Genomic DNA, 23,036 nt, shown 5'->3' on the forward strand with positions numbered 1-23,036 from the left:
TTTTTTCTTGTCGTAAAATCAGAACAATTCTGTATTTGTTGAATCTGAGACTGTTTAGGTAAGAAACTGTATTCTGTGCCCTCTGTGAATTTTGCAGCCACAAGGACACGGAGACGTCATCACTGTTAAGAGTGAGGTCAGCCTTTGCGGGCGGTGCCCAGAGATAGGGGTGTCCGTTCATGTCTGGTCATCTGGCATAGATTCTGATTCTCAGTCTCCTCTTCTCTGATTTTATCTCTTGCCTCTAATAGGGACTGGAAGGTGAAGATGAGGGCGCAATCAGCATGCTTTCAGACAACACGGCCAAGCTGACGTCCGCTGTCAGGTGGGTTCATGTCCTCTAGTGGGTAGATGCCCTCGTGGCATGTGTCCAGGCGCTAGGCATCGTTTGAGTCTCTCTTGAACTATAAAGGGCATTGATTTGTCAGAGGATCATCTTTTTCTTGTCACATTGATAATATTTGCAAGGGTGCCCACTCCCTCCCTGGGGCATTGTTCCTGATAATCGCTGTGTCCATCTGAGCACCCCCTTGTGCCGCCAGAGGTGGGCATTGGTGTGTCCTGATGCCATTGAGACATTTTGGAATGGTAGCAGGTTGCTTCTCATTCACACTCATTGCTACAGAGAACTGTTCATCATGCCCCACCCCTGCTGTGGCCCAGGTACCCACTGATCATTGCTTTACCCTCCCCAAGAGCTCAGGTGCAAGAACCCTCATACTATCGATGTGCTGGGGTACATCCCTCTGCTTTGACGCAGCGTCCTGTGTACTCTGCCTGAACCCACGCTGTGGTACAGCAGCCTGTGTGCCCTGTCTGGCACCCTGATGTGGTGCAGCACCCTCAGTGACCTGTCTGTGGTACTAATCCACGTGTGTCCTGTCTGACTTCCTGCTATGATCCAGCACCCAGTGTGCCCTATGCAACCCCCTGTTGTGGTGCAGCACCCTGTGCTCCCAGTCTGACCTCCTACTGTGGAGCAGCACCAGTATGTCCTGTCTGATCCCCTGCTGTGGTGCAGCACCAGTATGTCCTGTCTGATCCCCTGCTGTGGTGCAGCACCAGTATGTCCTGTATGATCCCCTGCTGTGGTGGAGCACCTGTATGTCCTGTCTGATCCCCTGCTGTGGTGCAATACTCAGTATGCCCTGTCTGATCCCCTGCTGTGGTGCAGCACCAGTATGTCCTGTCTGATCCCCTGCTGTGGTGCAATACTCAGTATGCCCTGTCTGATCCCCTGCTGTGGTGCAGCACCAGTATGTCCTGTCTGATCCCCTGCTGTGGTGGAGCACCAGTATGTCCTGTCTGATCCCCTGCTGTGGTGCAGCACCAGTATGTCCTGTCTGATCCCCTGCTGTGGTGCAATACTCAGTATGTCCTGTCTGATCCCCTGCTGTGGTGCTGCACCCTTTGTGTCCTGTCTGATCCCCTGCTGTGGTGCAGCACCAGTATGTCCTGTCTGATCCCCTGCTGTGGTGCAGCACCAGTATGTCCTGTCTGATCCCCTGCTGTGGTGCTGCACCCTTTGTGTCCTGTCTGATCCCCTGCTGTGGTGCAGAACCAGTATGTCCTGTCTGATCCCCTGCTGTGGTGCAGCACCAGTATGCCCTGTCTGATCCCCTGCTGTGGTGCAGCACCAGTATGTCCTGTCTGATCCCCTGCTGTGGTGCAGCACCAGTATGTCCTGTCTGATCCCCTGCAGTGGTGCAATACTCCGTATGCCCTGTCTGATCCTCTGCTGTGGTGCAGCACCAGTATGTCCTGTCTGATCCCCTGCTGTGGTGCAGCACTAGTATGTCCTGTCTGACCCCCTGCTGTGGTACTAATCCACGTGTGTCCTGTCTGACTTCCTGCTATGATCCAGCACCCAGTGTGCCCTATGCAACCCCCTGTTGTGGTGCAGCACCCTGTGCTCCCAGTTTGACCTCCTACTGTGGTGCTGCACCCTGTGTGTCCTGTCTGATCTCCTGCTGTGGTGCAGCACCAGTATGTCCTGTCTGATCCCCTGCTGTGGTGCAGCACCAGTATGTCCTGTCTGATCCCCTGCTGTGGTGCTGCACCCTTTGTGTCCTGTCTGATCCCCTGCTGTGGTGCAGCACCAGTATGTCCTGTCTGATCCCCTGCTGTGGTGCAGCACCAGTATGCCCTGTCTGATCCCCTGCTGTGGTGCAGCACCAGTATGTCCTGTCTGATCCCCTGCTGTGGTGGAGCACCAGTATGTCCTGTCTGATCCCCTGCTGTGGTACAATACTCAGTATGCCCTGTCTGATCCCCTGCTGTTGTGCAGCACCAGTATGTCCTGTCTGATCCCCTGCTGTGGTGCAGCACCAGTATGTCCAGTCTGATCTCCTGCTGTGGTGCAGCACCAGTATGTCCTGTCTGATCCCCTGCTGTGGTGGAGCACCAGTATGTCCTGTCTGATCCCCTGCTGTGGTGGAGCACCAGTATGTCCTGTCTGATCCCCTGCTGTGGTGCAGCACCAGTATGTCCTGTCTGATCCCCTGCTGTGGTGCAATACTCAGTATGTCCTGTCTGATCCCCTGCTGTGGTGCTGCACCCTTTGTGTCCTGTCTGATCCCCTGCTGTGGTGCAGCACCAGTATGTCCTGTCTGATCCCCTGCTGTGGTGCTGCACCATTATGTCCTGTCTGATCCTCTGCTGTGGTGCAGCACCAGTATGTCCTGTCTGATCCCCTGCTGTGGTGCTGCACCCTTTGTGTCCTGTCTGATCCCCTGCTGTGGTGCAGCACCAGTATGTCCTGTCTGATCCCCTGCTGTGGTGCAGCACCAGAATGTCCTGTCTGATCCCCTGCTGTGGTGCAGCACCAGTATGCCCTGTCTGATCCCCTGCTGTGGTGCAGCACCAGTATGTCCTGTCTGATCCCCTGCTGTGGTGCAGCACCAGTATGTCCTGTCTGACCCCTGCAGGAATCCTCAATGTGATAATGTATTTAAACGAGGGGTGGGCGGCCCTCATGGAGTTTCGCTCTGCGGAGTTGCATAAAAGCTGGAAGCTTCTTCCACACGTCGCTGCAGAGGGTGCTCCTTCTGCCACTGAGCAGATTTTCTACTTGGGCAGCAGCTTTCTCACAGTGAATGGTCACAGCAGCCTGTTGAGAACACCTCTCCGGTGCCGTCCTACTGCCGGAAAATCACCCTAGGGGCTGACAAACTCCGCCACACTGTGGTTAACGATGTTTTGCCAGAACTCCGTGTTACAAGCATAATGCAGAGTGGGCAAAACTCTGCGAACCTCGCCGGCAGACCGGAATTTATCGCCCACCCCTAATTTAGTCCCCTCGCACCATTGTGTCCTACCCTCTTCCTTGGTACAGGAACAGTCACTGAATATCATTTAGTCAAGGTTACTCTTGAAGACTTGTAACAATAGACGTTAAGCGACTTCATCCAGTGTTTGTAGCGACTTTTAATTCACTTGTTGATGGAGCCATCATGTTCCCCGTAGGCCTCAACTTTTGTAGATTAAGTAAATGAAGCTCTTTCTTTATTTACTAGGACTTGTATATGTTTTCTCTTGTGCACTATACAAACAAGAACAATTCCGCCTACCCCATCAAATTTCAAAGTTGCTCATGGGTCTACAATAGTCTATACATCCAACAATGCAATTTCAAGCCAAAGTTGTATACAATATATCAACTTTTATTCATTCATACAAAGAACTTTTCATTCTTATATTTCTTTTTTAATCACATTTGTTATATAATACTAAAACATCAAACGTAATCCAATTATTGTACCCATAAACCTACCCAACCACATCCCCTTAATCCCAAGTACACAAAAAATATTAAAACCACACGCTACTCTCTCTCTCTCTGTCAATCATTCTACATTCTGCATGTATACAATGCACCTTACCCTATGAAAAACATAAAAAAGAAAATTCCTGACCCTAGCACTAAACAAGCCATATATTCTCAACACAAGATTATTAATAAATTCAATTACTTCACAGTTTGAATGATATTTCAGCACATCTGCTTATTGTCATCTTCAATATTTTAAAAAAATAATTTCCCATCAATCAAATCATAATCAGTTTTGTTAGGTCTCCAGCACAGTGCCAATGCATGTTTCGGCGTAAGACTCCTCTTCAGTGATACGCCTTCCTCAGGGCACACTATATATGTTCATCATTTGAAATGGTGCAAGAGGGACTATGGAGAGGGCAAGAAAACGCCTACAAAATTAGATAAACAATTCTTTAAGATAAACTCAAAAAGAGGGCTCATAATAAAAAAATACTCTATCACTTACTAATTTCATATGTGTACTCAGCAAAAATGAATAATTAAAAGTTGATATTTTGTATCTAACTTGGGCTTGACATTGCATTGTTGGATTGTATATATTATTGTAGACCTACAGTCAACTTTAAACTTTTAATCGGGGTGGGGGGGCGGAATAATTCATGCTTTATAGTGTGCGGTTCCCCTGGTCCGTTCCCAGTATCATTTTTGTCAGGGGCCCTCTTCCCTTTTTTTCTTCGATATGTTTTTTCTTGTGACCCTTTGTTGAATATTTTTGATTTCTTGTTATCGCAAGGAATTTGAAGACAGTCAATGCATAGTCTGTTCTCTATACACTTGTCAATTAAACTAGCTCCTGTGATTAGATCAGCCCTGAATTTGCAATTTGGTGTTTCTCATTTCAGCTCTCTCCCTGAACTGCTGGAGAAGAAGCGTCTCATTGATCTCCATACAAATGTTGCCACCGCCGTCCTGGAGCATATAAAGGTGAGGCGTGACTGGATAGCACTTCAGTGAGGTCAGAATGAGTGTACCATTGCAGCAGCGCCTCCCAGTGGTAAGACTGCATAGTGCCGAAGTGACTTGATTCATAGAACCAGGTATGAGTTTGGGTGACCAATTCACTCCACGACTCTACAGGCACTCTTATACTCCCAGGGTTTTCACCTTCAAGTCATTGTTTTAAGGTATTTTATTCTAATTAGTTGAATGAAAGAGAACCAAGACTTCTGCACTCAGAATGTTTTAGTTTTTTGCATCAAAACCCAGGATGAGAATTAGTGCGTCTGAGGAAATGGATTTAGATGGTTACAGTAATCTGAGATCTCAAAGGAAGCAAATTGAGGCCTTTGTCAGGGTCTCAAATGACTCCGCATGGAAGCTGAGGGCTGAGAATCAGATTTGCTTGATTGTCCCCTCCCTGTACCTGAATCCTCCTTTTATGGATCCATTCAGTGTAATTATTTGCTTTCCAACTCCAGCGTCATCTTGCGTGTTTTTATCAGTGAATGAATGAATGATAAACTTTATTCGATTACTATTAACAATAGTCATAAAAGCATCATCATAAATAAATACATATTAAACTAAAAAAAAAAATTCAATTTATACAAATATAAAAAAAGCATCACATTTACATGGAAAGGGGTATTCCTACTTTTAGGCAATCCACCTCATTCATAATATAATAGATTTCCTACATTTTACCACGTGTTTCCAAAAATTTGCCAAGCACCAAATAACAAGTTCATTATTTAAAAATTGTAGTACTAAAAACGCTGGTCGACATTTTTTAAAATCTAGTTTCTTTAAAATTGGTAACAACCATTTTTTTCTTATCCAAGTATAAAATCTACAAAAAAATACAGTGTGAATTGTGGATTGTATTGAAGTATCATCACAGGGGCATAATTGCATCTCTTGTGACCATTCCTTCGCTTTTGGAAAGCTTATCATGCGATGAAAGATATCTAATCTAAATCTGGCTAGCAGTAGTCTTTCATATTGGCTAGAAACCAGAATAAGATAAGGCTGCATGTTATATGTGGTCATTGTCATTTGGTGATGTACTACCGTAGGCTTAGATAGTTCTTTCGATAGCCGTCGTGTAATGATGAGTATTTATCGTATCTTACAGTTCGTCTATTACCACTCTCTATTTATGATTCAACTGTTTTACTAATGTCCACGCTACACATAGCAATCATCATGCCGGCAAGGAGTTGTTCCGATAGATATAAAACTTGAATGTGTGACGACTCGCCCCCAGCTACCCCCTCTTCCGCCCAAGGTTTACACTTGTACCATAGAAAGACACATGATCAGATCTAACATGATGATGCCATTATTCTAAAGTGCCGAACAGCCTATGCGCACCCAGCCGAACATCTGAAAGCCATTTTGTGGCATTTGAGATTTTACTTTGCACAAGACTGAGAAATCTAGGACAAAGCAATTCGCTGTATTCACAGGCAACAATCTGTCCGAACTGTCCCAGCTCATCTTCAATGCTTTGAGATGGTTGGCCACGGAGAGAGTATGTACCCTGTTGCTTGAGCTGCCGCCTCTGGTACCTGGAGGCAAGGTTTGAATCCCGCTCTTCGTGCTAGACTCAGCACCGTGTGATTATGTGTAATCTCCCTGTGCCTAAATGCATGTCAAATGTATTTGTGGAATCCTCACTTGATGCGCAGGATCCAAGACGCTTCCCACTCTCCTGTAATGTATACCACTCTGTTGCTTCACAGCTAGGCTTGCACTCTATAACTATCTGTACATACATACATACATACATACTGAGAGTGATCCTTTCTATAGCTAAGATGACTCATCATTGTTAAGCGAGGCTAGTAGCTTAGGTGCCCCCAATCCCTGACAGAGGCAGAATTGCCCAAACCGCTGCCACGAGTTCCAGAGCAAGTGGTTTCCCTCCCAGGGATGTATTAGAACTGGCAAGTGCGAAAGGGTTTCCCAGGAGAACCACTCCTGGCTCCATGGGCACCTGGACATCCCAGGCTCTAGTAGCTTCTTGTAGGACCCCTTCCCAGTATCTGCTCCAGTTAAGGACATGATCACAATTAGTGAAGCAAGGAACCTATAACCTCACATTCTCGCGAACATCGTTCATTTCAATTCCACATCGTGCCATCTCGGCCTGATTTTGTATGCTGGCAAGTACAGCTACCGTTGTGGCAAAACAGCGGGGTCGCACGCCATTTTTGGACGCCCAGACCTGGAAGCGATAGAGAGTGAACAAAACTGTGATGGTGCAGGCCTGGCATTGAGCTGGCTTACCGGTTGCAAGGATCACAGCCTGTTAGCACCATCACCTCTGTCAAGCAGACGATCGGATTGGAGGTACTGCCCTGGGGCATAAATATCTGCCCTGGCCAAGCCTGAATATCGCAGGCTGCTGGGCGGAACTGCGAGAGAGGGCCACATGGGCCTTGTGCAGGTATGTGTGCTGTCAGAAGCGACACACTGGCATTGCAAGGAGGCTACAGGGAAAGAAGGGATAACAGTGGGGTTGCCTCCTCCTCTTGGACGCCATTGGCCCAACAGCAGAGGAAGGTGAGAGTCGGCGGACCTGGAACCATAACCTAATATATACAGTACAAAGCAGACTATAACCTTCATTGTATTCTGACCTTATTTCAACCCCACACTTAGACCAATCGGCATACGCCACGTTTCAATGAAGACCGAGGCCCTTATATGGAGAGTAATATGACGAGACCTCTAAAGACCTTTTTTACTAAATGACATTTTCCCAAGGCCATCTCTAACCTTTCCCAGTGTGTAAAAACTGCTTTTTTTATGTTTGTGACAGTGAATATATATATATGAGGGATATTGCAGTTAATGATAGTTTGTCCACAGGTATTTTATAAGTGTGTTATGTCCTAACTAGACAGTAGTCAGGAGTTTACAGTAGGAGCTGATGTTTTATGTTTTACTATCCCGTTTTGACTTATGGTATGTTTTTCAATTACAGAGCTGTCCATTGAGATGGTACTCCCTATGTTATATGGGATTTGTGACCAGAGTGATATGTGAGAGGATTTATTTTAGTGAACTGAGATTAATGTACTTAATACCTTTGTGTTTCTTGAGACAAGATTTGAGTGAGGGCTGCAAGAAATACGATCACGACCTGTCAAGGCCTTTGCCATTTTTGGGCAGGTGATCGGGTGAAAGAAGCCTCCTTTTAACATAAATGGCGCCGGGGCTTGGCCCCGTCCTGTATACCAGAAACAGCCAGGTACAACTGTGAAGTAGGCCAGCTTGGAGCTAAATGAAAGCGTACAGGCAAAGGGTAGCCCTGTGCACCATCCCAGCAGAGCAGCTACCAAGGGAACCACCTGGTGGCTGGGGCGCGGCTGCAACGGCTATTACTGCTGTGAAAACTTAAGAGGCCTGCTTTATTGATGGACAGCTGCCAGGAGCAGGGTGGTAGATATAGAATTGAGGCAGTGTGCACCACAGCGAAGGTTTGAGAAGCACACTTGCTTTGATGCAGAGGACATGCCTGAGGCCCTGAGGAATTTGTAAAGTGTTATTAGAGGTTCGATCTATACAGTGGGCCGGTAGAAGGTTTGATTGCAGTGAGTTCTGGCCACTTTTCGAGGACCGCATTGTTGGTTAACATGATCTTAATTGCCCAATGGACACAGTGGCCAGACAAAAGGTAGCTCTTGGCTCTGAGGTGGAAGTGGTCACTGAAGCGGCTGCATGTACCAGGTCGATGGAAGCCGTTTGAGAAGCGAAGAGTTATGAAAGCTTGGATTGTCCTGACTTGGTGTTTGCAAGCAGTATACTTGTGGTAAAGTCTGTGACCATGAGCTATGCGTCCTGACGCCTAAGGAGACGGTTTGCGCATACTTTATGAGCCTGGATGTTACTGTTGGCTTGAACGGCAGCTCCTTTGTAAGCTGTCTAAAAGAGATGTGTAAATGCATGGTTAATAGAGCTTAGTAGTCCTTGTGGATAAGTGGCCACTACCATTGTCATTGACTAGCTGGTTGCGTGGGGCTGGACACCAGTTCTCAGGCAGCACATCACAATGAGGAAGACTGACCAAAAACAGGCCAAACTGCAATGTGATAGAAAGCAGAGAACAGGACAGATGGACGAACAATTGCTACCTCCGTCTGACAACTCAGCTCTAAACAGGGCCAGGCTGCTCAAAGAAATAAAGAAAAGGTTGCAAACCAGTGACTCCCAGATAGATCCGCTTACATGAAGAATGGAACACTTTATAGAAAGGCTGGAAAAACACGATTCTAGGCTAAAGGAGGTGGAATCAACGGTTTTGGAAACTGCCGACTCTACCTGCCTCTCTTCCAATACCTTAGCTGCCCTTTCAAAAGAAAGAACTCAAGATAGCATAACTCAAAAATGATGACTTGGAAGGCAGATCCTGTTGCAGTAATGTCAGGATTATAGGAGTAACAGAATCAGAGAAATTGTCAATTTTGAAAACTTTTGTGAAACACCACTGGAATCACTGTCTGGGCTTGTGGCGGCTCAGCAGTTGTTATTGTTGAGAGAGCACATAGAACACTGGCACCCAAACCCAGGCTATGGCAGAGCCCTCGTCAGATTATAGCTCGTTTGCTTGATTGCAGGGATAGAGATGCCATACTGCACCTCAAAAGGGCACAGCTGGATCTCTAATACAACGGCTCTCCAGAAGTGTTCTAGACCGATTTTACCCCACTTGTGCAGGAGGCTAGGAGGCCCTTTTTGGAAGTCAGGAAACAATTATGCAAACGTTCTATCAAATACTGTGTGCTCTTTCTGGCAAATTGAGAGTGAAACATAATGGAAAAGTATATATTTTTCACTCCTCCTGAAGCAGTGATGAGCTTCTTGGAGGCCCATTTTAAACTAAGGGCTGGAACGGGCTGAAGTGTTAGCAGTCCAGGTGCTGGCCGCAGAAACCAGAGACTTACATCAGCTGGCATTAACAGTGGTTAAAGACTGTGTGCTTGCTGTATGTAGAATACGACAATTGTTTTGTTGCTCTCTAAATAGGCTAACTTTGATGTAATTGCAGTACAATCGAAGAGTGGTCACAGTAGCAACAATTTTTAAAAACAAGAATTTAACAGCATTCACAATACCAATTTAAGTTAGACTGCAAAGAATACAATTTATTTCTAATACGAATATGCAATTCAATTGTGGCAACGCAGTTGCTTTTTCATCAAGAAATAATTCTAATATTTTTGAACAGGTGCTCAAGTGTGGGGAAAGGAGAAGATGGAGTGTTTGTGGTGAAAGTGAAACCGTGAGGGTGGTGGACAAGGAAAAGATAGTGTGACATAAATCCATCAAATTCACAAAGCGAGACTGATCCGGCCTAACATAGGTCAGTTGTTCCAAATGTATCACATAGCATTACATGAATTACAGTTGTCGAGGCTTGTGAGCTAGTTGTAGTCAACGTTTCGACCCCTAAGAAATGAACAAGGTGATTCCAGCCTTAGGGTGGGGTCTTCATCAGGACTGTATGGACAAAGAGCACCTAGAGGCAATATGATACTCCGTGTTAGGAGGGTATAGTTCCAAAAAAGGTAGTCAATGCTCATGAATAGTAGAGATTACCTAATTTTGCAACCAGCACATAACTTTAGGCTGGGTGGTCATGTGGGGTTGGGCTCAGCAGAGCTCCTAAGAACAGAGAAAACACAGATTCAGCATGCGAACTCAAGAACAAATCACAACATAAAATTCTAGATCTCTAGTCCCTGCTGACTGAGCACTTGCTGAAAAAAGGGGGTGGAGGTACGGCCAACCGTGCACGTACGTGGACAAATCTATCTAAAAGCAAAACAATGAAGGACAGAAAGGGTATTCGTCAGAGATGTTGAAGACGAAAAGGGCATAGCGTACGGAGAATAACCTACGTTAAAAATCATATCGGTCAAACAGGAATGCCCAATCATGGCTACAAGTACCCCCTGAGTGTCGTGGGAAGAGCGGGGGCTCAGAGAATAGCAAGGGACACGGACTAAGTAGGTCAGCTCTCGCACCAGCGCCCGCAGTGAAAGTCACGCATTAATAGTCGTCTTCTGCCTAAATATCTCCCTAAAGTATTTGTAAAATAAGGGGCAGCGGGCAGCGCGCGCTTACAGACATGGTTAATGAACCCCGTGCGCCCCCTCAATGCACGGATGCGACGTACCTTGGATGACAACCCCCTGGCAGAATGAGCTCGGTGGGTGCATCATCCCGTATCTAAACGTGGACCAAGGCGTGCACGTGAGGTGCGGCCGCTGGATGTCTCGGAGGCCTGTCAATGGCTGTCAGAAAGCTTACCGGTGGCGTCTAAGCGATATCTCAAAATAGATGTATTTTGCCTTTAATAGACATGGTTGTGGAGGTCTAAAATCGGTGGACAGGACCAAGTGTATTTGTTGAGAGCGAACTTGTTGTTGTTAAATGGGACACGATGAAAAGCCTGATTTACAGGATCATACCGATTAACAAGTTGTGCCTACGACTTATCTGTACTCTTGTTGGGCAATCATTAAAACAGACGCATGGTGGATTTCTAGAGGCATCAAGCATTCCGATATGGTCATATCAAAGAAAGCCCCTAAGGGGTAACACATGTTGTTGAAAATGACACACAGTAAGATAAAAAAACATTGCGGGAAGCAACAGGGTTGGACTAACCAGATATACATATTATGTAATATGAATAACCAGATATACATATTATGTAATATGAATAACCAGATATACATATTATGTAATATGAATAACCAGATATACATATTATGTAATATGAATAACCAGATATACATATTATGTAATATGAATAACCAGATATACATATTATGTAATACTGAATAACCAGATATACATATTATGTAATAGTGAATAACCAGATATACATATTATGTAATACTCCAGTATGAATTTCTAGTGGCGTAACATTAACCAATGATTCGGGAACAAAAGCGAGCGCATATGTTGCCGAGTATAACGCACAGTGAAACATAAAAACGTTATAGGGAACAACAGGGATGAAGTAACCAGATGTACATATTATGTAATACCCCTGTATGGTTATCTGTGGTGTGTCAGTTTGTCATACTGAGTGGCAAGGTGTGCCTTGAAATGATAAATACTCATTGCATAGAGACATTATCATAGACACGTGATGCATAGGTAGGAGTTGTCGCACGGGTGGATTCACGGCCTCGTGATCCAGATGTAATGTGCAGAGTAAAAAGCATCAGAGGTGGTCCTTCATACCATGATACCAGTTAGGGCACAGTGTCCTATGCAGGTAAGAGAGCATTATTCAGTGGCAAGAATGGAAAGTTGTCCATTTGTGCCATCAAGTTCATTAAGGCCATTACTCACACTGTCCATCTTATGCATCCATTTGCATTATGTACATTCAAAATAGAGCTAATGTCACCTCCCCAAAGACAGCTTTTCCAAAACTAACCATCTCATTGAGTCGGGTTTATGTGGTTTTGTGGTGAAATGTTCAACAAGTGGTGCACCTACTGTGCCGTGCCTGATCCTACTACAGTGTTGTAGTATCCTTGTTTGTACTTTTTGTCTCGTTTGGCCTACGTACAACTAATTACAAGGACACAAGACGCCATAGATCACATCTGTTGTGTTGCAGTTCGAGTGAACTTTTAAATCTATGGTGTGTTGTTTGTAACAAAATGTCTTGGTTAGAATGGTCAGCTTGCATGCTTTACATTTAGTGCATTTGAAATGTCCCACTATTTCCGGTAGGTTCCAGAGTGTTTGGATAGTGGGTTGCGGGGGTGTGTCCAATAGAGACCGAACTGCATGGTCTCTGATGCGTTTTGCTTTTTTGAAGGAATGCATTGGGGAATACGGAATCTCAAGATCGTCCGATACAAGTGTCCAGCGTCCATTAATAATCCTCTTGATTTTGTTGCTCCTGGTGCAGAATGTGGTCATGCATATCATCCTTGGCATGTCTGTAGGACATTGCTTGGGAGTAAGGAGCGCATCTCGGTCGTACTACCAAGCTCTCTTCCTTGCCCGTTTGATTAACCTTTTGGGATAGCCTTGCTCGATGAGGCGGTTGATCAGATCTTCTGATTATCTAAAATAGTCATCTTTGAGAGAGCAATTTCTTCGGATCCTGAGAAATTGCCCAAATGGCAAGCTGTCACAAAGGCCTCTTGTGTGGTGGCTGGAGTATCTCAGCAGTGTATTACATACAGCTGATTTTCTGTAAAGTGTAGTGTATAGATGATCATCATTTGATTTAATGGTGATATCCAGAAAATCGATGGTATTCCTATTCCAATGGATGGTAAATTTTTGCCAAGGGATCTAGTATTGAGCCATTTGTAGAAACCCTGGAGGTCTGTTTCGTTTCCTGTCCAGATCAGTAGGACGTCAACTATGTAGCAGCGGCAACGCGTCACATTTGCTTTGTAGGGGTTGGTATGATGGAAAATGAATTGTTCCTCAAAGTCATCCATGAAGAGGATAGCCAGATCCGAGGCGAAGGCTGCCCCCATAGCCACTCTTTTAGTTTGGAGGAAAAACTCGCTTTGAAATAGGAAGAAGTTCTTCATCATGGCTCCTTCTAGTAGCTCTACAATGAATTCCGTGGGGACAGAGGCCGGTTGTGGTCTTCTGTCTATAGCTTTGGCCATTGATTCTAGTGCTGCTCGTTGCGGATGCTCGTGTAAAGAGACACTATATCAAGTGTCGCAAGTAATTGAGTCTCTTGGTCAAATGGCATGTCATCAATCAGGTTGATCACTTGCATGGTATCACGTAGGTATGCCTTGGTTAGTTCAGCAAGTTGCTTGAGAAAGAAGTTGATGTACTTACATACAGGTTCCAGGAGGGAACCGCAAACAGAGATGATGGGCCTTCCAGGGGGGTATTGTAAGTTCTTATGCACTTTGGGAAAAGTGTAGATCGTTGGGAGGCGTGGTTGTTTGGTGCTGAGGTATTCAAACTCATGGTCTGAAACAAATCCTGCTTGTTTACCTTTCTCAGTAATGGTCAAAATCAATTTCCTGACGTCTTTGGTGGGGTCCGCAGTGAGGCTGGTGTAGCTCACGCCGCCCTGAAGTTGGGAGTAAATTTCAGCCTTATAATCTGGTGTATTTTGGCCAACAATAGCTCCACCTGTATCCGCCGGCTTAATCACTGTCGCCTGGTTGTGCTTCAGAGTTTGAATTGCATCACGTTCTCCCTTGGTCACATTGTGCTTGGTATATTGTTTGGTTGAACACACTTTCAATACATCACGGAGCACCACACTTTCAAATGCAAGTATTCTGTGTGGAAACATATGCGCAGGAGGCGTGAACGTGGATGGTATTCTTAGTCCTGTCTGTGACGTAGATGATACCGGTAGAGAATGTTTGAAGTAGTGTCTCAGCCTAACTTTGCGGAAGAAATGGTGCAGTTCTGTTTTGACGTTGAAACGGTTGGGATAGGTAGTAGGCACGAAGGAAAGGCCTTTGCTCAGAACACTGATTTCATTGTCGGAGAGCACATACGTTAAAAAATGAATGATGGGACTTCTCACCTCTTTCCCCATATGTATGTTCGTCGGCAGATCTGGATCTCTCCGTGGTTCTCTGGGGGGAATCTCACCTGCTTCTGGACTTGTCCCTGCTGTCGACCTGTATCCCAATTCTGCTGGTTCTGTCCTCTGCATTTGGTTCTGTTTCAATTGTAGCCCCTGTCTCTGGGCGGTCTCCATTGTCCTTCCTCTAAAAAAGAGGGGGGTACCTGTGGCGGTTGGTACCATGTGTCTTGGTACTGATACCCACTGCTGGTTCCTGCTTGTTCACCGTCACTTCCGGCGCCTTTGGACCCTGAGGAATCAGATAAGGTGGTGTATCATCTGTTCCCTTTGTATCCTCCTCTTCCTCTGTTGTAGAAAAGCCCTTGGTTGTCCTGCTTAAAATAGTCTTCCTGGAGATACGGGTATGTGGCCTTATTGTCGTAAAACCTAATTTCTTTGGCCAATTTGTCCAATTTTTTAGCTTGAGTGTCAGTATCAAAGTCCTTGATGGTCTTTTCCAATCTCTCTAGGGCTTCTTTGGCGTTGATGAGTGCTGAGTCTCCGCTAATTTCAAGCTTGAGGTTGTTGATCTCCTTTAATAGCTTCTCCACTTGCTCAATTGCAGTCTCTATGCCAAGCACCATCCAATGAATCCAACCACACCTAAGCTCTCTATTGTGTTTAGCTGTCTAGGAAGAATACATAAAGCTCAATCGTCAGCTACACACAGTCATGTGACCCAGAGACAGGCTACATGCACTAAATAGCTAAGGCGGGAGAATGCCACCTTTCTAAAAGTGGCATTTTCAAAATTGTAATTTAAAATCCGACTTCACCATAAGAGAGAGTTTTTCATTACAATTCCAAAGACACCAAACATGAACTGGTTACCTGTTCCCATTTGAAAATTACAACTTATTAAAAGTTATAAGACATGTTACACTTAAAAGCATATGTCCTACTTTTTAAATACATTGCACTCTGCCCTGTTTATGGCCTACCTTAGGGGTGATTTATATGTATTAAAAAGGAAAGTTTTGGCCTGGCAAAAGGTTTATTTTGCCACGTCGAAATGGCAGTTTAAACTGCATGCACACAGGATGCAAAGGCACACCTTAGAAATGTTTAAAGGGCTACTTATGTGGGTGGCACAATAAGTGCTGCTAGCACACTATTTGCAGTTAGTTTACAGGACCTGGGTGCACATACTGCCACTTAACTAGTGTCATATTAGTAAATTAAATATACCAATTGAGGATAAGCCAGTGTTACCATGTTTAGAGGAGAAAGCACACGCACTTTAGCACTGGTTATTAGTGGTTAAGTGCACAGAGTCCTAAGGACAGTAAAAACAGGATCAGAAAAAATAAGAGGTATGAAGGCAAAATGTTTAGGGGAAGACCACCCTACGTGTGACAGGTCTAACAATAATGATTAAATGTAGTTGGGCCAAGTATCTAAACAAAAGATGTCATGTATGTTGACGTTGTGAAGGTTTCAAATTACAAATAACATTTTTAAAATCAGAGATCCTTCTGGATATCCTGGATGAGAATGGCATAGTTTAACTTGAACACCTGGGCCATGGTGTGACCAGTGTGCACCCATATATACTTTATTGGTGTTGAATGCTTTCATGTGGGTATTAGGCCATATAGTTCTACAGCCTGACTGGGAAGTGAGTGGAGAAGGAGGGCCTCAGACTTTGTATCGTTAAGTTTGCAATTGGTGAGTAGTCTGAAGGTCTCCAGCTTTTCTAGAACAGGAGGAAGAGACAGTAGAGGATCAGTGAGTATGATTCTCACATCATCTATAAACTTGGTGAGTTTGAGCTTGTCTATCCCAATTTTCACCCCTTTGACGTACTCACGACTCCGTATGGCATTGATGAAATGGTTCGATACCAAGGCAAACGCAAAAGGGGGCTTCCTTGTCTGGTTTCTCGCTCTATCCTGATGGGATGCGAAGATGTGCCGTTTACTCCAATATGTGCTGTTGGTGTCTTATGACGCAACATAATCCAGCGGTGGAAACAGGGCCCGCTTCCCATGTGTGTAGGGCTCATGGTATATCCAAAGTATTCAGTTGAATGCCTTTTTGCTGTCCAACAAAAGCAGCCGAATTCTGTACGATCACTACCGCCGCTGCTTCCCGCATTGTAGGAGTGTCTATTCCCACTTCGGCTATGTTGTTGAACAGTTTTGTCAGGGTCAGTGCTAGTTTACTGCTTTTTCATTTATAGAAGACAGACAAGTACCCGCCCAGGCCATGGGATTTCCCTCCCCTGAGCTTGCTTATTGCTGAGATCACCTCTTGCTCAGAAATAGACTCATCTAAGGTATTTCTCATGTTATGGGACAATTTATAATGTCAGTGCTTGTTCAAGTATGTCGAGACTGCTTCTAGGGAGACTTTCCTCCAGGAGTAGAGCTGCTGGCTCTAAAAATGTCCCCATCTTGGAGGACTGTATTCCGCTAAGGGTCTACTAACTTTTTGAATCTATCTGCGATGGTTTTGCCCGTCAGCCAAAAGCCTTTCCACTTTGTTCCCACCCATGTAGTATTTTTGTTTTGCTCTGAGGAGGACGTATTCCATTCTATCCCAGTCCAAAGCTCTAAGTCGGGCACTGTGTGACAGAATTTTCTGCCAGAGCTTGGCATGAGCAGTTTGTTTGTGTTCCCCCTCTAACTGCTGGTGACGCTTCTAGGGAGGACAGCGCACCTGCCTGCACCTTTCTTTGATCCTTTGGCTGCTGCGATGAGGTCTCCTCTGATGTAAGCTTTGAACGAATCCCCGGCGGTGGAGGATGAGACCGCTTGTGAATCGTTTTCACTTAGGTAGCTAGTTATTTCTTCTCCTCCTTCTACTCGTACTAATGGATCATATAGAAAAAATGTGTTTCGTCACCACCCCGCGGTCCTTCTACTAATGAATGCTGTCTCTGTCATAAGTGACATTGGGGCATGCTCTGGCATTGGATACAGACTATGTCTGCACTGTTGGCCCACTCTCACCAGTCCAGAGCTGATAAGGATGTATTCTGTGTGCCCATATGTTTCTGGGCCGAAGAATAAAACTAAAGTCCACTCCATGTCTTCTGGTTGTGTTTCATGACAGAAGTCTGTGAGTTCAATGTCTGCCAGCCAGTCTCAGGGAGAGGTTGAGATCACACCCCACCTCCCGATTCGCTCTTGAAATCTGTCCCTAGCTGAGTCCCTCAGCATGGTGAGGTCTCCACCCACTATGAGGTCATCCTGAGTGTATTCCAGTGCTGTAGAAAGTGATAGCATGAGGAATAAGCCTTGCTCTTACCTAAACCTTTTGACTCTCACATCCAACCTGTACACTTTGCAGCTGTCACTGGGACCTGAATAGATCCAAAGGCTCCTCCACACTGATCATGCCACCTTCTCTCGCACCCCCACACCTCAAGCGCAAGGACAGAAGAGTAGGTAGTATCAACAGGTCACTCACAACCATCCCTGCCAGAACACCAATCACACCTCTGCCCTCCTCCATATACCCTTCCATCTCAGTTATTGTCCCTTTCAGAACAACCAAAGTGGCTAGTTACCACCCTTTGGAAACTGCCATTAAACAGCTAGCTTCTACTACTTCTCTCATTCATTTCTGAGATTTTAATTTAAATCACACCACCTATGCCAGAGAACATTATGTTCGAGGCATATGAGCTGCAGATTATACACTGTGCATAGATCGCCATCTGGTGTTGGGCCCGGATGTTTGCAGTTTGTTTTTCTTCTTGGACAGTCTTTGGAAGTCACGAGTTCGGTGACTCCTCCTTCGGTCCGTACTGCGCATGGGCTTCGGCTCCATCCTCAGATTGTTTTTTTCCGCCATCGGGCTCGGATGTGATACTTCGTGCTCCGGCTTCGAACTTCTACGGTTCCAGCCTCGACGGAAAATCCTCGTTCTTCGAGTTTCTTCATCATAATCTTCATCTCTCGAAGCGGCACTTTTCTCCATTCCGTACATCGGCACCGGCCTTCGGGCCCTCCTCGACGCCGGTCCCGGCCGATGGAAAGGACTCCGTTCAAAAAGTGCCCAAAATGTGGGTCTAAATTTCCCCACACCGACCTCCATCAGGTGTGTAACCTTTGCCTCTTTCCAGAACACGAGGCTAGAGACTGCCCCGCCTGTAAGTCTTTTCGATCAAAAAAGACCATCCGGGATCGAAGAGCTCGACGCACCATGGCGCACTCATCATCCGCAGCTCCACCGGACATCTTCGGAGACGACGCCGAAGCTTCGGGGCCACTACACACCGAGCAGGAGGACGACGTCGTCAGCGCTTCCGAGGCCGACGACTCCGACGTGGAGGACATCACACCGGCGCAGCGGGTCGTGAGTACTGTACCCCCTCCCACCCCCGCGCCCAAAACCAAGGAGACTCCGGTTACACCCTCGCCTGCAGGCCTGGGCAAAACCAAGCACACAGCTTCTATCACCCCACCTTCGGGCCCGGTGTCGAAGCCTCAGAAGTCTCACGGCAGCTCGGGCTCGAGCCAGCCGACGCCTGGTGCCGAAAAACACCCTCCGGCACCGAAAAAAGTGACACCCAGCTCGACTCCGAAGCCACCGGTGCCGAAGCCTGGACTCTCGGTGCCGACAAAACACAAACACAAATCTGTCGGCACCGACGCTCCGGCGCCGAAAACTCCTTCGACGCCGAAAAAACCGGAGGTTCCAAAAAAGCATGGCGCACAGAAACCATCGAAACCCTCGGCTCCGAAAACATCGGCGCCAGCGGACGATTCGGCGCCACTGGATCTCTTTACACCAGACCCTTTGCAAAAGACTCTATTTAAAGATCCAAAGACTGGGCTATTGACTTTAGTTGTCAAGAAAAGACGTCTTGACACACCGGCTCCTCCTCCACCGCCCAAGCGGAAGGACTCTGCTACTTCTCCTCTCAGAGTGCCCTCCCCACTACCTCCTCCTCCGCCTCCGCCACCTCCTCCACCCCCTCCCTCTCCCAGGTCTCCGCCACCCTTACCTCATCACTCCCCGACCCCGTCCCCAGATCCGGATTACGGGGATCCACATTATGACCCGGCGGACGCCCCAATGGACCCCACTCCACCGGGGACCCCAGACCCATGGGAAGACTACCACAACCCTGACATACCGGATATGCCTCAGGACGACCTATACCCATCCAGGCTGTCTCCTCCAGAGGACTCCTTAGGGTTTCATGACTTAGTGCAGAGAGCAGCACACTACCATGGGAAGGACATGCACAGTGAACCAGTGGAAGACGACTTTCTACTGGACACATTTGACATTCAGGACAAGTCCACGTCTATCTTGCCCATGCTTAAAGGTGTCACCAAGCATGCTGCAGAGGTGTTCAAAGACCCCGTCAGGGCCAGGGTATTGAACCCCAGAATAGAAAAAAAGTACAAGGCGGCACCCACAGACCCTGCATACATTAAGGGCCCTGCTCCCTTAGATTCCCTAGTTGTGTCCACAGCTAGAAAGCGGGCTAACTCCCAGTCCTCAGGAGAAGCCCCACCGCCAGAAAAAGAATCCAAACTTCTAGACGCGTCTGGCAAACGCACCGCCTCCCAAGCTGCAAACATGTGGCGCATTGCAAATACACAAGCGCTACTTGCGCGCTATGACAGAGCACACTACGACGAGCTTGAGGCTCTTATGCAGCACCTCCCCGAAAAACACAAACGCAAGGCTCATGACCTCATACAGGAGGGTAAACTAATTACAAACACCTCCATTAAGTGTGCCCTCGATGCAGCCGACACTGCTTCTAGAGCCATAAATACCAGTGTCCTGCTTCGTCGTCATGCCTGGCTCAGGATCTCAGGATTCAAGCCTGAAGTCCAGGCGTCCATACTAAATCACCCCTTTGACCAACAAACTCTCTTTGGCCCAAAGGTGGACGAAGCATTAGAAAAGATGAAAAAGGACACAGACACAGCAAAGTCTATGGGGGCACTACAATCACAGGCCCCTAAACGCTCCTTTCGGCGCTCATCCTTTCGTAGCACAGGCAGAGGCTACTCCACCGATAGCGCCTCTACCTCCCACAAGTCCCCTCCTCAAAATACCTTTTCAAAGGGCAACCAAAGGGGTGGTTACAGAGGCAACAACAATAAGGGCAGGGGCAAAACTAACACCACCCGTTCTGCAACCCCGCCCGCACAATGACTTCCCTTCACTCCCCCCAGACCATCCCACTCTGGTCGGGGGCAGACTACAAAAATTTATCCACGCATGGGAATCCATAACATCGGACAAATGGGTGAACCAAATTATTCGGTCAGGGTACTGTCTCGAGCTAACATCTACCCCACCCAATATCCCACCAAGGCACCGTCCAATGTCTCAAGAACATTCCACACTGCTCAAACAGGAGGTGCTCTCCCTCCTCCAAAGACACGCTATAGAGCAGGTCCCCGTCAATCAGCAAAATCTAGGGGTCTACTCCTTGTATTTCCTTATACCAAAGAAAGACGGGACCCTGAGGCCCATTCTGGACCTCCGGCCTCTAAATGCGTACATACATTCAGACCATTTCCACATGGTCACCCTACAGCAAGTCCTCCCGCTCCTCTGTCAGGGAGACTTTCTCACTACCTTGGATCTGAAGGACGCATACTTTCACATTCCAATACACCCTTCTCACAGGAAGTACCTCAGGTTCGTGGTGGACGGTCAGCATTACCAATTCACGGTTCTCCCCTTCGGGGTCATCACCGCACCACGGGTGTTTACCAAATGCCTAGCAGTTGTAGCAGCACACCTCAGGCGTCAACATATTCACGTCTTCCCTTACCTGGACGACTGGCTCATAAAAGCCGCGTCCTACAACCAATGTGTGCAACATACCAACAGCACCATTCAACTGCTCCACCGGCTAGGCTTCACGGTGAACTACAAAAAGTCCCACCTCCCACCATCTCACACAAAACAATACCTCGGGGCCACTATAGACACCTCCAAAGGCATTGCCTATCCAAACTCAGCCAGAATCGCAAGCATACAAGCCTTGCGCAAAACATTCCTTCCTCAACACTCTCTTCCAGCAAGAGTGTTTATGAAGCTCATAGGAATGATGGCGTCTTGCATTTTCATAGTGCCCCATGCAAGACTCCACATGCGTCCACTTCAAGAGTGCCTAGCACGACAGTGGAACCAGGCCCAGGGTCAGCTGACGGATCTGGTGTTGGTGGACGGCCGCACCCATCACTCTCTGCAGTGGTGGAACACCACAAACCTTTCCAAAGGGCGGCCGTTCCTGGACCCGGTTCCTCAGGTGATTCTAACAGCGGACGCATCGCTCTCCGGCTGGGGAGCGCACCTCTTACACCTCACAATGCAAGGTCTATGGACGCCACAGCAAAAATCGCTCCACATCAACCATCTAGAGCTCTTGGCGATCTTTCTAGCCCTGAAATCGTTTCAGAAACAAATTTCAGCCAAGGCAGTCCTCATTCGCACAGACAATATGACTGCAATGTATTATATTCAAAAACAGGGGGGGACACACTCTCCCCAGCTCTCTCGCTTAGCACAGAGCATATGGAGATGGCCAATCCCACAAAAAATCTTTCTCCTGGCACAACACGTCCCAGGCATACAAAACACCATGGCAGATCTGCTCAGCAGACAAACGCAGCAAATGCACGAATGGGAACTGCATCCACAAGTTCTTCACCCATTCTTTCACAAGTGGGGGCATCCTCAGATAGACCTCTTCGCCACCCACGAAAACAAAAAATGCCCAAGCTTCGCCGCCAGATACCCACACCCATTGTCCAAAGGCAATGCGATATGGATGAACTGGTCAGGCAGATTTGCATACGCCTTTCCACCTCTCCCGCTAATTCCGTTAGTGGTAAGGAAGCTACAACAGCACTCCCTCACACTCATTCTGGTAGCCCCAACATGGGCCAGGCAGCCGTGGTACACCACACTACTACAGCTCTCGGTAGTACCACATCAAAAACTGCACCTGTCCCCATGCCTTCTAACCCAGAACCATGGAGAAATCAGGCACCCGGACCCAGCTCAGCTCAACCTTGCGATCTGGCTCCTGAAATCTTAGAATTTGGATACCTTAACCTTCCCCCTGATTGCATGAACATTATCAAGGAAGCCAGACGTCCTACCACTCGAGCATGCTATGCCGCAAAGTGGAAGAGATTTGTTGTTTACTGCCGTAACAATACAATCAACCCTTTAGATGTATCCATACAGCACATCATATGCTATCTGCTCCATCTTCAAAGGTGTAACCTGGCGTACTCATCCATCCGTCTACACCTAGCAGCAATTGCTGCTTACCTACAAAACAGACAGCATTTATCACTGTTCAGAGTGCCTGCTATTAAAGCCTTTATGGAAGGCCTTAAAAGAGTAATTCCGACCAGGGCACCACCCTCACCTGTATGGAATCTAAACGTAGTTCTTACAAGGCTAATGGGTCCGCCTTTCGAACCAATGCATAAATGTGAGCTACAGTTCCTGACTTGGAAAACAGCTTTCCTCGTAGCTATCACTTCCCTTAGAAGGGTTAGCGAGATACAAGCGTTCACTATACAAGAACCCTTTTTACAGGTACATCACAGCAAGGTGATACTTCGCACAAATCCAAAATTTCTGCCCAAGGTCATTTCCCCCTTCCATCTTAATCAATCGGTGGAATTACCGTGTTTTTTCACGCAACCTCAATCTGTT

At 46.8% G+C, this 23,036-nt stretch overlaps 1 protein-coding gene across 1 annotated transcript in view; it reads left to right on the forward strand.

Moving 5' to 3' along the window:
• SCFD1 (sec1 family domain containing 1) overlaps positions 1–23,036 on the forward strand; it is an 836,081-nt gene that overhangs the window by 394,253 nt on the left and 418,792 nt on the right. Inside the window, exons 13-14 of the mRNA XM_085627369.1 lie at positions 252–325; positions 4,678–4,759. Coding sequence (XP_085483495.1) covers positions 252–325; positions 4,678–4,759 — 156 coding nt within the window. The remainder of the gene's footprint in view (positions 1–251; positions 326–4,677; positions 4,760–23,036) is intronic.

This window comes from Triturus cristatus, chromosome 9 (assembly GCF_964204655.1).
Source record: "Triturus cristatus chromosome 9, aTriCri1.1, whole genome shotgun sequence".
Classification (NCBI taxonomy): domain Eukaryota; kingdom Metazoa; phylum Chordata; class Amphibia; order Caudata; family Salamandridae; genus Triturus; species Triturus cristatus.